Source organism: Eurytemora carolleeae, unplaced genomic scaffold (assembly GCF_000591075.1).
Source record: "Eurytemora carolleeae unplaced genomic scaffold, Eaff_2.0 scaffold7, whole genome shotgun sequence".
NCBI lineage: Eukaryota > Metazoa > Arthropoda > Copepoda > Calanoida > Temoridae > Eurytemora > Eurytemora carolleeae.
This window is the reverse complement of record NW_019396407.1, coordinates 378,694-395,303: the sequence shown is the minus strand read 5'-3', so window position 1 is coordinate 395,303 and position 16,610 is coordinate 378,694. Positions and strand designations below refer to the sequence as shown.

General features: G+C 30.1%; 2 protein-coding genes across 2 annotated transcripts; both read left to right on the top strand.

Annotated features, from left to right (window-relative positions):
- The first annotated feature begins 1,034 nt into the window (after window positions 1-1,034).
- LOC111702669 (protein NDRG3) lies at window positions 1,035-6,977 on the top strand. Its single transcript, XM_023474422.1, has 6 exons — window positions 1,035-1,110; window positions 3,996-4,058; window positions 4,535-4,632; window positions 5,549-5,639; window positions 5,922-5,985; window positions 6,907-6,977. The coding sequence occupies exons 1-6, from the start codon at window positions 1,057-1,059 to the stop codon at window positions 6,975-6,977; spliced, it is 441 nt and encodes a 146-aa protein (XP_023330190.1). The 5' UTR covers window positions 1,035-1,056.
- Window positions 6,978-10,080: 3,103 nt separating this feature from the next.
- Window positions 10,081-14,327, top strand: LOC111702689 (protein NDRG3). Its single transcript, XM_023474454.1, has 5 exons — window positions 10,081-10,170; window positions 10,997-11,089; window positions 11,679-11,753; window positions 12,092-12,174; window positions 14,255-14,327. The coding sequence occupies exons 2-5, from the start codon at window positions 11,007-11,009 to the stop codon at window positions 14,314-14,316; spliced, it is 303 nt and encodes a 100-aa protein (XP_023330222.1). The 5' UTR covers window positions 10,081-10,170; window positions 10,997-11,006; the 3' UTR covers window positions 14,317-14,327.
- Window positions 14,328-16,610: the final 2,283 nt, after the last annotated feature.

Here is a 16,610-nt window from a genome sequence, read left to right as displayed (position 1 = left end):
CTAATAGGGTGTATTTGTCACACTTTTTGCTTCCCCAATATAGTTCATAATAAATATGCTCATGTAATGTGCGTCCTCATTTTCTGTCTTAAAAATGTGTCCTCAATGTTCGTTCTCAATGGACATCCATAATGTGTGTCCTCAATACGCGTCATCAATGTGTATTCTCAATGTGTATCATCAATGTGTATCCTTTATTTATATACCTCAATGTTTATCCTCAATGTGTATTCTTTATGTATATAACTCTCTGTGTATCCTTTATGTATATACCTCAATGTGTATCCTCAATGTGTATCCTTTATGTAAATACCTCAATGTGTATCCTTTATTTATATACCTCAATGTGTTTCCTCAATGTGTATTCTTTATTTATATACCTAAATGTGTTTCCTCAATGTGTATCCTTTATTTATATACCTAAATGTGTTTCCTCAATGTGTATCCTTTATTTATATACCTAAATGTCCTAAATGTGTGTCCTCAATATGTATGTCCTCAAATTAGCGTTTTCAATGTCTGTCCTAAATGCGTGTCCTCAATGTGCGTACCGTATTTCTAATGAACCGTAGTTTAAGGTGTTTGTAAATCCTCCAAGCACGTTCCAAATCTATCTATGCCTTCCTTGTGCGCCCTTTATGCGTCCTCCATCAATTCTGTAATTATTGTTGCATTTTATTGGTGAACGTAAATAAATATGTTGCTATGCCACTAATTGAATGAACTAGATCCAAAGCTATTTAAGATGATTTATTTAATAAGATTAGAACTTGAGAAACATCTTCAAACATTCCTAGAATTAAATTTATTTTACTTTTTCATAGTTTTGAAAAATTAGAAATGATTAAAATAGTTTTTTTCATTTTTTAAAATTATATGTGAACATTTAAAAATCATTCATTAGAATCGAGTTATAAATATAAAATTTTGAAAATTCTAAACATTTACATTCAAAATAATTTTTATCTTAATTTTTTTTTTCTACATTCCAGATTTTATTAATCAAACAAAATATTCAGAAGTTATTTTTTTCAGTCTTTTCTTGGTTGTAGCGCCATGGCTGCTGTAGTTTCTAGATTCTCCATTCTTCATATTACTGCTCCGGGTCAGGTGATGTCATTTTATAATATTTATTCACCACTCTATAGTATCTGGGTTACTTGAACATATGCATTTAAAAAATGTTAATTTTGCAGAAATATTCAAAAAACTGGGATAGATGCTATATCGATTGGACTATAGCTTTTAACATACAATTAAACAAAAGTCAGTTGTTCGCAAACCGGTTTTTAGTCCAATTGAACATTAGTACATATAAACAAAATAGAAATTTTTCAAAAAAGAAAAAATTTATTTTAATACATAGGCATCATCATTTAAGAGATCTGTGGCCGCAGCGCCGGCTCCCTAGCCTGTCCTTGCCGCGGCGCTTTACTCCCTTGCATGTCATAGCCGCAGTGCTTGGGCCCCAACATTGTCCTTAACGCAGCGCTAGGCCCCATACGCTGTCCTAGCCGCAGCGCTCGGCCCATAAATTGGCGTAACCTAAACTAACCTGCAAATAATAAAATTACATCATATGATTGTTTTTGGTAAAAATACTTAAACTTAATGGAAGGTAATTTTTAAAAAAAATTGTTTAATTGAACACATTTTTGGTTCAACAGGACTATATGTATAGCCCTGTTGAACGTTGGTCCAAATGAACATTAGTCCAAGCAAACGTTAGTCCAACTGATACGACACCCTGGGATATATTTCATAATTTAATTTTTTTCTTTTTCAAAAATGCAAAAAATATAATGTAAAAAGAACCTGTTTTTCACCAAGGTTTAATAATATTTTCTCAAAACTAATTTCTCCTTCATCCTTTTCACAAGCTTGAGTTTATTTCTGAGAATTTTATTTATAGATCGTATTTTAGCTATTCCTACAAATACATAGAAAACTTTATGGATAAACCTGCAGAGATTGGAACTTTTGTAATTTATTCAAATCTAAGAGCATAAACTTTTAAATTAAACAGATTAAGTGATAGATCAGTGAAATATACGCTGAATTGTTATGTTATCATTGACAATACATGTTTACTAAACTTTAATTTTAAATAAAAATAATTCAAACAATACTCAAAGAAAACATACTTTATTTATTAAGAAATCAGTTTCAATCATAGTCAAATCTTCTAATTGTAGAAATTTAAATAAAAGCTCTTTTTATCATAAGTATAACACCATGTTGTAATAAGAACCAAGCGTTGCCCAGAGTACTCATATGGTTACTCTCGCATTTTACATGCGCTTTAAGATTTTAGATATTTTTCCCTTACAATTGGACCTCTACTAAACTTAGGCAAATAAATAAGCATAGATAGCTTATGTACGCAAAATAATCAAGAATTGTACAGTCCGTGAACTCATACTTCTAGGGGTCAAAGTGTACTTCAATGATAAGCGGGGTGGTTTGGTGCACGGCCCGCTTATATGTAGGCTTCTTTCTACCGATCTATACTATTCTGGGCTAGTGTACATATAACTTTGTCGGTGGGCTAAGCAGCTGTTATATCTCAGTGGACCCTAGATATTTTTAGGAAATTTCTAAAACCTCTGCATAGCAAATTTTAGGTTTTAATATAACAAATTTTTATTCTGTCTATTGTTCATTCTATAAAAATAATTTGTACTTTAAAAAAGTTTGAAGTGAAGTTCAGGGTCCAAATTAGAGAAGAACTTAGGTAGATAGTGGGCCCTGTTGTAAGCAGAAATGTGATAATGTAGCTTAAATCTTTTGATCATAGCATTTTCTTCAAAGAGTTGGTGGCATCAAAGGCGCCTTGTTTTTAGAATTCCAAAATGTGGTCTGCCATTTGTGTACCTTATGAATTGACCAAGATATTGAGAAATTTGTTTAAAATTCAAAATATTAAATATAAGTATCTCCAACAATTTTTATAATACAAAGAAGGAGGCTAAATCAATTTTTAAAGACTTACAATGTTTTTCTATACGCCTTTGACATCTATTAACTTTACGAAAACCAAAGACAAATTGTAAGTTCCAGGGTAATGTACTGCATAACACCCCAGCGAAAAATCTTGACTATGATATATATCCATCTATTATATATCCATGGTTTGGTGTTTTAATGCATTTCATAATAGAGTGTAAAATAACTCCGGGAATGGAACTATTTGAACAACAATATTTCACTGAGCAATATATCATATTGACGAGAACTGAAGAAGGACATGAGAAGGACTAAACTAACATAAATTTCTCTCTACAGAACTCATGTACACCACAAGTACTCAATGACATAAGAACAGCCAATGTTCACAACCGACCTAGTTAATCTATATAATAGGAATATCTTTAAAACATCTCTGTACATTTATATCTTTCAAGATGAAAAATGTCGTCTTATGCGCAATCTATCTTTATCTATGCTACTAAACTTAGAATTTAAAAATTAAGCTATATATAAGAACATTCCCGTGGAACTTACGAGTTCCCCAATCAAAATGTGAGGCAAGTCGGTCCAGGGGTGCCTGAGTTATGATCGGACATACAAACATGCACCCTAACAGAGATTAAAATTTTGAATAAATACTAGCTTGGGAACTCAGCGCTGCCAAGGTTACGATAAGTTACTCCTGCCGTTTACCCGCACTTGAACGATTTTATTGGGAAACTAAATTTTCCCTATCAAAGGCGACCCACGTAAACGTTGAATCTCAAAACCAAGCTAAGAACATTCCCGTGGTTTTCCCAAGCTCAAAATTTGAGACAAATCAGTCAAGGGGTTCCCGAGTTATGATCGGACAAACAAACAGACTGACAGACAGACAAACAGAGATTACAACTTTATATATATATATATATATATCTATATATATATATATATATATATATATATATATATATATATATATATATACATATATATATATATATAAATATCTAGATAAATATATAGTATACATAATTGAATTTTAGAGATCAAATTGTCCTAATCTCCCTACAGACTTCCAGTATCCTAGTATGGAACAACTTTCAGAGGTATGTATTTAAAGAAATACTAAAAATTAGCATAGACATTGAATCTTATTGACACACACTCTGATTTTCGAATCGCAATGAATTTCTACTTCAATGTTTTAGAATAGTGATATTTCAAACAAGAATTTTGCTAAATGTGATAATTAAGTTTGACATATCAAAGGTGTACACCATCATGTTGCAAAGTAACAGGATTTAGAACAATTGAGTTTGTGGCAAAAACTCAGTTCCATTGTTTGTGATATAAAGAAGGGATTTAAAAAAAACTTTTCCTAAAATAATATAGATTTGTCTTTTTTGGTTGTTGTTGGAAATTCTCATTTAATAAACTGTATAATAGTATAATATATAGTATAATAGTATAATATACAATATATATAATATACAATTATTATGCAATAGTATAATATACAATTATTACGATTAGGAAATATATGAAATATATTCTAGATGGTTGAATATAAAATATATTCTAGATGGTTGAATATGTGTGCCATCATTACGGAGTAGCGTTCTTTGTTGGGTTGGGAACTGGGTTGGGAGCTAATGTACTAGTTCGACTAGCATTCAGGAGGTAAATATAGATCTAGGGCACAGTGGGGTCAGTCAAATAGGCCTAGGATTAGGCCGGGTACTGTAAAAAGTATGAACGCGCAATGGGAGTTGTCATAGCCCTCCGACGGGACTATGCAAAGAAAATTGACCCCTGTCGTATGCTAGTCTGGTTAGAGGGCGACGTACTGTACCATAGGATCGGGTCAGTACACGCTGTTATCTATCAAGCCGGTACAAACTGCGCAGGTCCTGTTCGAATTCAAATTTACTACGGCCCAGAGTGAAGGATTTTTAAATTATTGATTTTTTTTCAAATTCAACTTTTAGCCAGGCAGCTATTCTTGAAGTAAATAATTCTCTATTATATAACATCAACTTCTTATTGTTATCAGATTTAGAAAAATGAATATTATAATACTCCTCAGTCTAAACTGTTCTGCAAAAAGAAAATTGGAGGATTTAAAGATTTCTTTTTACATGTTGATGTTGATGTCATGATTTTCATCAATTTTAAAAATTTCTCCGAAATAAAAGTACATATTTCCTATGCTTGGAATTATACAAATTGCTTGATATATTTCAATCTAAGTTGGTGAATATACCAATATATAAGTTTGTTAGACCTCACTTGAAGTATTTAGACCTAAGGTGATATATTTAAATCTAAGGTGATATATTTAGACCTAAGTTGATGTATTTAGACCTAAGTTGATATATTTAGACCTAATTGATATATTTAGACCTAAGTCGATATATTTCGACCTAAGTTGATATATTTAGACCTAATTTATATATTTAGACCTAAGTTGATATATTTAGACCTAATTTGTATATTTAGACCTAATTGATAAATTTAGACCTAAGTTGATATATTTAGACCTAATTGATATATTTAGACCTAAGTTGATATATTTAGACCTAATTGATATATTTAGACCTAAGCTGGTTGAGGGCTTGATATTATTTAACTGTAATATAACCTCTGCGGGGTGGGTTGAGTGGGCTTATCATAAGATGAATATGAAGGTAATTTTGTTCTTGAGTAATTATTATTTTTTAATTCATTTCATTAATTAAAAAAGCACTAATTTTCAAAACTTTTATTGTCCAACATCTATCTATCTATCTTTTTATCTATTTATAGTGTTTCCCTCTGTTTTCATTTGTCTATCTATCTGTCTACCTACCCGTGTACCCAATAATCTATCAAACTATCTATATATCTTATCTATCCATCTTCCCTTCTTTCTATCTTTCCATCCATCTATCTATCTATGTATTTATCTATTTATTTTGCTATATATCTAGAGTTTAAAGAAGAGCACTAAGTTTCCCGAAAGTGTGGTGGAATACTTGCTATGGCATCATATAGGTAAAATTAGTAACTTTATTTTTGTACTTTCTTGGGTAACCAGCTTTGGCTGGAAAACCCATGCTATATATATATATATATATATATATATATATATGTTTCTACAGATTTACCCAGTCTAATTCTGAGGCAAATCTTTTAAGAGATTCATGAGTTATGAGGACATACAAAGTTACAAACAAGCAGAGATTATGTCTATAAACTAGGCTTTCATGGTACTTTGCGCCCATCTTCTATTTTTATTGTAAACATTTTCTCGTTGTATACATTTTAAAGTAATAACAAACAAAGTTCGCGGATTTCATAAAAAATTTCGTTGATTTTCAAAATTTGGGCCCTATCGCCGTTTTGGCGTGTATTGGATACAAAAAAAAACTATATACATATCTACATAAATGTTCTGTATGATAAAATGAGTAAATTTTAGACATTAGTATGATTTAAGAAATGAAAAGTTTACACCATCATGTTACAAAGATTAAATTCTATTGGAAAATTTGAAAAAATGGGTCGGAATCGGATACAAACATTTTCTTTAAACCGGACATTTTTTCTTGGTAAAATTGTTTTACTTAAAAAACTTGAATTTTCTAGTGTATATTTTTCAAAAAGATATTTACCTATATATCAGATCAGCAAAATTTAATGGGACAAAAAACGTATTTTTCACGTCAAACTAAAGTATAAAGCAAGAAATGTTTTTATGTTTTCCTCTAATTGATGAGAGCTATTGAGAAGAACTTAATTGTTTTACATTTCTAATATGTCGCCAAATAAATTTGCGCTTCTCACACTTTTGCGTAAATTCAAAAGTAAAGGAGTTACGAGGTCACAAAGTCCTTCCAGTGAAATCTTTAACTTCTCCTTCTGCATAGTTTGCAGTGGTTTGTGACAAAACAAATTATTTATGTTTTGTTTAAGGTTCTCGTCTGAGTCCAGATACTCTAAGCCTTGCATCCATTTACAAACAGCATTTTATGACACAGGTATAATTATAACACAGGTATAATTATAAGACAGGTATATTTATAACACAGGTATAATTATAACACAGGTATAATTATAACACAGGTATAATTATNAAAATGTTATTTATAGGTTTTATTTCTCTTACAATGGAAGGTTACTTGAAATCACACGTACATTCCCTTTAACTATATATAAATACTAAATAAGAGGGGATGCAAAAAATATTTCTCATGACGAAAATTGTATCAATTAATTTATGTTGAATTTTTAAAGTTTGTGATGATGTTTGGACAATATAATAATAATAATAATAATAATAATAAGGGAGGATTCAGCACCCAACGGGGTTTAAGCCTCCCGCTGGAATATCATAAATGGTGTGTCATTTTTTTGCTCTAAAAAATATCAGAGATGGTAAACTTTTGTTTAAATTTTAATGTATCAAATTAAACTATTTCATGATTATAGTTTCACAAAAAAAATTCTAAAATCATGTTACCTTTGTTGAATGCCGCAAACTATTTCTCAGGTCAAAGACGACTTTGACATAATTAATAAATGTATTTTATTCCGGGTTACTTAGAATAGAATCCGACAAACTTATTTTGTAAAACAAATGGATAATGGGGTTCTTGGTGCTTTTCGCAACAAGGGTAAAATTTAATAGGGATGGCCTTGGTAATCACTGTTTACATACAGTGATATCCAGAAAACTCCCTTGAATAAGTAGTCGACTTTTAAACTCAACTATTGATTTTTAATTGTAGAATGGAGATAAGACACAGCAATTGTGCAGTGTAAGCACACCAATTTCATATAATAAGCGATTTAACAACTTACTTTAGTAAATTGCACTACTGAATTTTTACTGTCGTCTTCCTATTCTACAGTTTTCTGGTCATCACTTTTCTGCTTTTTAAGTTTGCATGCAAAAAGTTGATAAAGTTAGTAAAACAAACACTTTTCTTCTTTCCTAAGTTTGAATGTAATTTTACTCCATACATTAGCTTGTATACCCTTTCATGACAAAGTCAAATATTCTATTAGAATTTACAGTTTTTCTCTCTTATTAACCTTTAAATTTAATTCAAGCTTTTCTTGTATTTTCCCATTCTAAACTCTTTACAGTTAATATTCAATAAAAGTTAGAATAGACAACAGCTAACAGAGCATTATTCTAATATAGATTTTATTTAGTTTGAATTCTCACATGTTAGAAATTTTTCAGGAATTTAAAATAAGAAAAAAAAAGAGTTAAAATATGCAACCAAACAAGCCTTCCCCCTGGAAGAAGTAAAAACTATGATTTCAGGGGGGAGGGGGGGGGGGATAGCCTCCATAATTAACTAAGCCCCCGTGGAATGTCAAAAAATGATAAGCCTCTCCTAGAAGAATTTCTATATACCCTCATAATTCTGCTTCTATGGATTTCTGTAATTGTTAGAAGCGAGAACGGAAAACTTACTTTTTAAAAATTTGCAAAAAGTTTAAATGACTTGTAGCCATCAGTCTTAGATTCATTATATNACCCCCCCCCCCCCTAAAGACCTTTCATTCCCAATTCACAAGAATTCCCTGGAAATTCTAATCTGGATAATGATGTGGTAGCGTAATTTTCTGGCTTTTGAAAAGTGTGTAATTCTGATAATTTCTCCATTGTTTCTGAAGCAGTTGCATATTACTTTTGTAGAGAATCCACAAATTTTTCAGAAAACTGATAAATATCGCCTCCATTGTTTTTAAACAAAATTTCACTCGTCACTGCAAATAAAAGTGTTCATATTGGATGCATTCTAGATGAGACAAAGCTGTTAATGGAACCGTTGTGAAATTAGACTGGGAATTACTTCTTCAGTCTCTATTTGATGATAATTTTCAAAAACTGGTGCATTGCAATTTCTGAGCTGAAAACTTTAAAACGGTGGATGTAGAGATCAATGTTTGATCCTCTCTTTTTGCTAATCTAAAGAATAATTTAGTCTTCAGATTAATTTCTAGAGATTAGAAATGCACTCTTTTACTTTAAAAAACCCGGTTTTTAATTTTTGCGCATTTCTGAAATTTAATCGATTGGAATTAAGGATATCCCACTCTAAATTTTTCAGCTCTGATCATAAAAGAAATAATCTGATAAAGAAAAAGGTCATCAAAGCTTTCACTGTAGATTTGTATTCTTAAATATTTGATAAAACTGATAAAAGGCTTTCTAAAAACACGAGAAAAGACTAAAATAGTTAATGAAAAATTAAAAATCTACAATATTCCAAAGAAAGAATTTTTAATCCTGAAAGTATTTAACAATTAATGCTTGACGACATTCAACATTCACGTTTTTTGTTAAAAAATAAACTATAACCAACCTGGCGGTAATAATCCACTTTAATAATACTAATAATAATAATAACAATAATAATAATATATAATAATAATAATAATATATAATAAAAACAACAATAATGATAAGAAATACAATGCACCCTAATTGCTAAGCAAAGTTATAAACCTATTTCCCTTTTAACCCAGAGATCCAAAGTTTTCTCATAAAACTAAGTTTTTGTTTATTGATCAATACAATTTAACTATTCGTTAACTTGTATAGTTTTTAATTTAATGCTTCCTGCTATGTTATATCTATAAACGTGAAATTTTAAATTTTCATCTAACAAAATTTGTTGGAGAACCGGCATCAAATTTACCTAAGCAGAATCATTCAACAGAATTTGATAAATGATTGTGCTAAGGTGAATTTGATGTCTGTGCTTCAACAAATTTTGTTAGATGAAAATTTATAACGGTTAAAGGCATTGTCAAAACGAAATGAAGATTTCAAGTTCTCTCGTTTGAGAAAAAGCCACAGCTCATTGGATGCATGTATTGATCGCCCCATCAACGTTGGTCTATTGATTCATGAACCACACTTGACCTCCACTGCCTTTACTATTATGATTTGTTAGATCTTTGTAAACATAAAATAAAAGTTTATTACCTTCTTATTCATCTAACTTTATATATAGATTTAATTTTCTCTATTCTTATGATTTATCATTAATTGATGAAATAAGAATAGTGTGTATTGGTACTATGTTATGTCAATTGGAAGAGATTAAAAATAGAGGTTTATTTTTAGAAAAAGATAGAGGGGTCATTAAAATAAATCTGTTTTCAGCTAGCCAGAGATCTCTCTGCAGACGGGAAAACCCTGTACGGTGCTAACAGGTAAATATTAAATAAACTTTATCAAATTTAATGAAAACTGGTTTTTTTTGTATTTAAAATGTCTTAGGTTGCTGTAAATTTTCATAAAAATGTGAAAACTTAAAAAAAAAACTTTTTCTTTTAGGAATAATTTAGTTGATACATTTAATGATTCATTGATTATTTTCTCGGTTTTTGATTAATTGTTAGATCTCTTGATTCACTTGCTCACTTTTTGATTGACTGATTGCTTACTGATTAATTTACTGATTGATAAATTGATTGATTCGTTGATTGATTAATTAATTTATTGATTGTTTGTTTGTTTATTTTATTGATTAATTGATTTTTATGCTAAATGGTTGATTTGTTGATTTATTAATTGTTTAGTTGAATCAATTCGATTGATTGATATGATACTATCTTACCTTATCTCTGAGTCATTCTGTCGGGTCCCTGTTCACATCTTCTTCACCTGAACTCCCAACCTGTACTTTATTTTGGCTAAAGAATAAGGGAGATTTCTCCTCTACTAAGACCTGTACGGTCAATTTATTCTGAGTAAATCTGTGCTCTTTATGCCGGCAACAAGCTATTGAAAATGGCTGCCAAGAGCCGACACTAGCGCCTTCTGAGCCCCTAGCGGTGGTTGGTTGAATTTGCAGGGCGCCAAATTCAAATATCTCAGAGATAAAGTTTATATTATCAACTCTCTAAAATTACTTCAAGAGATTGAGCAATATTTATGATAATTGACTTATATTGATTGTTGATTTATTGATTGATTATTTGACTTCTTGATCCCTGATTTATTATAATTTTATTTATTGATTAATTGATTGTTTAGAACCCTGAAGATGCCAGTTCTGAATATTGTGGGAGACAACAGTCCGCATATCGAGGCAACAGTAAACTTTAATGGTCGATTAGACCCAGCCAGGTAATTTAATGGTCAACATTAACAGTAGTTTTGACCAGGTTTGTTGATTAAAATATCAACTGTAAAAGCCGATTATATCTAGGCCAGTTTTAACTGACACTTAAGCCTCAGCTCAACCCAGGCCTCGCGAACTGGATTTATGTGACCTAGAAATCGTCAATTTTGCGGTAGTTTAAAAGACATTACTAATGGTCTTTTAGACCCAGTTAGTCAAATCAAAGCTATTTGATTGTTAAATAGGTTTTTAAACAATTAATTATTTAATAGAAAGACCCAGGTTATATGTAATGCAATTCTTACTGTATTTATTTTTGCTTGGTAGATTTTTACCACCATATCTTATGCATACACCTAGAAAGCATTGTTTTTGCAGATAGCGCAACTGCAGGCTACAAATTGCTGCTACAAAAAAGACAAATAGCAAAATAAAAAAATATTAAAAATGACCTGTATCAAAATTGACGTACAGAAAAAATTGACATTGGCAAAAAATACATGGGCAAAGATGTTGTAAGCTCCGAATATTGATCAGAATCAAGATCCAATTTTTGCCTGATTTTCTTCTGGTTTTAGACCTATATGTCTCTAGGTGTACCTGGATGAAAATGCAGGAGGCAGGAATGGTTCTTGAAGAGCAACCAATTAAAGTAGCAGAAGCAATCAGGTCGCTTTCACATTGTCATTTATCGTAGATTTAGTGTAAATTTAACGTAAATTTAGCGTAAATTTAACGTAAATTTAGCGTAAATATAACGTAAACTTACATAATTAACATAGATTTCAATTAGAACTTTCCTTATTGAAAAGCTAGAACAGAAAAAATAAATTTGTTCAATACTTCAATACTTGTGTGTAAAACCCAAACTAGAGGAGATCCTAAAATTGCACCAATAATGTTTCATAATTTGTACGCAAGGTAAACTATGTGGTGAGAAATCAGTTCTGTTCTGTGCGAAAAATTTCATTTTTGTAGCTCTCGACATAATCATTAAATATATTTAGATTGTTCCTTCAAGGACTTGGATATACACTATCAACAAGATCAAGATCTGTCACATCATCTCCACTTAAACTCAGTGCAGTAGGTACAATGCCCTTTAAACTTGGGGAAATAATGACGACATTTAAACACTCTAATATTTATAATCTATAAAACAACACGTTTTATTAGTTTGTATATTTTTTTCACTTTTTTAAAACGACTGTTTCTTTCTTTTGTTTTAATTGATTGATTGATTGATTGATTATTTGATAAACTCTTCTTGGGGACCAACAAAAAATGTAAAACTAACTGTTTAACTTGTAGTTAAAAATTATTTTGAATAAAAAAGTTTGTATATCAACTTATTATGCAATGTACACCGAGTCAAATGTATAGTATAAGGACGGGGATGGATTAAGTTTAAGTAAGTTTGGAGGTTTGGAGAGGCGGGGGGGGGGGGGGGGGGGGGGGCTTTATGTACAGTTTGAAAGTTAAGATAATGCTTTAAAAGCTAAACCAGAGAAATTACAATTGAAATATATCAAACTAATCCAAAGATATATTGTTTATATATTTGATCCAAAGATATATTGTTCATATATTTGATCCAAAGATATATTGTTCATATATTTGATCCAAAGGTTGCAAGCTCTGACGTAAAACCCGATATGTGAATTTTGTCAATTTCTAATTAAAAAGTAAATCTAAATCACAGTTCAAACATGTAATTGTAAAAGTCTAGGGCTACAAAAAGTTAGTGCGGTAATATCAAAGCCCAAGGCATGTCGACACTTCAAATTTGACCCTGTCTTGAATATTTATGTAACTTTTCATATCAGCCTGTGTGCACTATGTGGAGACTAAAGACATAATTCCAAGTGAACCTCTGTTTAAAGAGTAGAGTATGATCAAGACTGATTGAGATATACGTTTATTCTACTTAAAAATGTTCAATTGTGATTATTCATAAAAGTTACTTGCGGATTTCTGCAAACGGAAAATGTCAGAAGGAACCAGTTTTCAAGCTGGAAATCACATTGATCTGATAAAAGTTTGAGGTACCATTGTGAATCGGGAATACTCTTTCTAAATGAAGGTTCACTTGAAATCGAACATGAAGGTTCTCTTGAAGGGCAAGGTTAGAAAAGTTAAATTTTACTTTGATGAAGGAAAGTTAGAAATTTATGTAAGATTAGAACATGAAGGCTCTAAAAAATATGTCAAAATCAAAAATGACTTCATTTTTTTCTAAAGAAACATTAATTAAAAATATGATGAAGGAAGACTAAAAGTTTCAAGAATTTTATGAATGAAGAATGAATAGAAAATTTATAGATATCATATTTATTCCAAATACGTTGGTTCAATTAATAAACTGGTCATGGAAACAACCTTAATATTTTAATAAAATATTAAAAATTTTGAAAATATAAATTGAAGAGGAAACTCTAACATTTTTATTCATTATACTAATCTAATGTTGTTCAAAACCCCGAATAGAATGATACGGGTTTCAAATGTGTGAGATATCTCTAACTTTCTGTTCATGATTACGATTAAAATGAATGTCCGGTATTAAGATTACAGTTGAATAATTAATTATTAAACTTGATAAAAACACTAAGAGCACAACATAAATCCTGATTTTAATAACAAATAATTGTTTTTTTGCCAAATTTTTCTAATCTCTGTAATATCTTTGAAACTTGATGGTGTAAACTTTTGATATTTTAAACTTACAATAATAGATGTGACAGAATTCATAGTTTGAAAACTGTTATGTCTATATCATTGGGTTGGGATTAGAAAATCAAAGTTAGTGGTAAAGACTCAATTCCTTTGAATCAATTTGTAGGACTAGGTTGACCTCACTTACTTTTTTTGTAGCCGTAGACATGTACAATTTAGAAATGAAGCACTTGGTTTACCTAGCTAGTTTTGTAGCTCTGGACACGTACAATTTAGAAATGAAGCACTTGTTTTATTTGCAAAATACTCCTCCTTTCTATAGAAGGGCTTGCAACTTTTGAAGGAAAATATTAGAAAAGAAAAAAAGAATTACATGGACGAAAAGTAAGGAATAAAAGTTGAAAGAGAGAAAAAACTTTATCGGATTTTCTAAAAATACAAGATTTTATTTTGTCCACAAATTGAAGGTATTGACATTTTGCTTCAAATTTCAGGAGAGCGGAGAGTGGAGCCAAATCTTGAATCTCTGAACTTCAACGAAAACTTGAAAATCTAATTTTCTCACAAGAAATAAAAAATAGAATTCTTTACTTATCCAAGACGCTCCTAGGAATCATCCAAGAATTCCGATTATAGTTTTTAAAAAGATTGTGCAGTTTATTTCTAGAGATGTTTTATTGATACAGAGCTATGAATATTTCATTTCTTTAAATCTAATTTTTTTAATCAATCATAAAGCATAAGGCTTGTTTTGATCACTTCTGTACAGGGTGTCCCACGAAACATGACAGTCGGTGAATAGGTTTGAATGTCTTCTTCGATGTACGATATTAGATATTAAAGACTTTTTGCAATTTATTTCTTTAAAAAATGTTTAATTCATATATATTTTACTGTGAAATCAATTTTACTATACTATAACTGTCATATAAAAAATGTTGTTAATCTCTTTAGTATCAAACAACTTATCAAATTATGGAAGCAGACATTTTAAACTATTCACCAACTGTCAAGTTTCGTGGGACACCCTGTATCAAAACATGAATTATGACTGGTCTTTAATCAAGAATAAAAATAAGGAATTGGCTTCTTTGTCTTTCCCTTTAATTTACTTCAAACTTCCGTTTAAGGCACTTCAACTTCCTTTTTAAAACATCTTATTATTCTTCTTTATGTTACTTTAAAACTTCATTTTACGAAACTTTCAAATTTTTAATTTCAAACTTGAAATTAAAAAGAGTTTCAAATAGAAATTTGAGGTAAAAAGAATTTCCACTCTGACACCCTTCTTTGTTTCCAAAAATCTCGATATTGCATTTCCATTTAGTTTTAAAATATCAAACAGTCATTTTGAAATTAAATACACAATCTTTTAAAACATCCGAAAATCCATCCAATTTACAGATTTAATTTATAATTATTCATTCCAAAATGAATAAGTATATTCAAAGAGATATTTCTCTATCAAGAACCCTGGAGGCCAGATATCCAGAAATATACGTCATCAATTTTACCCTTCATCGAGTGTTAAGGACACTTAAACTGAACAGCTGATTATATTGACTGTGTTCTTGTATTTCAAGTGGGTTTATCTCGTTTGTTAACTATTGAAAGAAATAAACTGCAATAAAAGTAACTTTCTGTCACCTAAATTTTGATTTGTAATGTCAATAAAAGTTTTAAAGATCTAACAATAAATATAGCTGACAACAATTTTGAGAAATATTTTCATTTTCAATAGAGAAACAAAAATGTTGAATTTAATGAAAACTGTAGAGACGTAATTTCAAACGTCTGATCAAGTATGAAGTAGATATCCATGTTTATAGTTTTAAAAACTGATCATTTGTGGGTTCTCAATCAAATTACAATGTAAAAGTTATCATAGTTAAACAATTTTTAGATAAAAAAAAATCACGGTTTTTTCAACATTATTGATCAGATTAATATTTTAAGAAAAATGTTATTTATAGGTTTTATTTCTCTTACAATGGAAGGTTACTTGAAATCACACGTACATTCCCTTTAACTATATATAAATACTAAATAAGAGGGGATGCAAAAAATATTTCTCATGACGAAAATTGTATCAATTAATTTATGTTGAATTTTTAAAGTTTGTGATGATGTTTGGACAATATTTTATAATTTTATTCATATCATATTATCTTTGAAATTATCTTTGAAAAGCATGCAAATCATGCATGGTAAATACAAAGCAAAAGAGCTTTTAGTAAAATGTGCAATTAAACACTTATGAGTAATAACCTATGGTATGCCTAGTTAAACATTTTCTCCTGAGGCAGAATTTAAAGAATTTGAGCCGCGACTTAAATTTGAGACGCGTCTCTAACATGGTTGGTTCCACTCAAAATTAAATTCAATGTTTCGCGATTTGAGTCGGCACTCAATTGGAACCGGGTTTGGACGGTTTTGCGACGCGGTTCAAATTCTTTAAATTCGGCCTCTTTGCGGATTAAAATTGATCTCCGAAAGCACTAGTAAAGCACATCTAAAAATTCCCATCTAACTTTAACTATTTGCTTGATCTGCCGAATATAAAAGTATATAAGAATATTATAAAACATTGTAGTATTAGAAGCAACATTCTTTCAATTTCATTCTTGACATATCTATACATAGTCATAAAAACATATACATAGTACATACCTACATCCTGATACTTCGATATACTTTTTAAAATAAGAGACTGCCGAATGCCGATATAATTTCAAGGGATCGAAATTTAAAAATACAATTTTAGAAGTCACTTTAATTTAAAAGTAAAATAGAAAATATCAATGATTTGATGAGTAGCTTTGTGAATAGGAATTCTATCTGGAAGGTTAA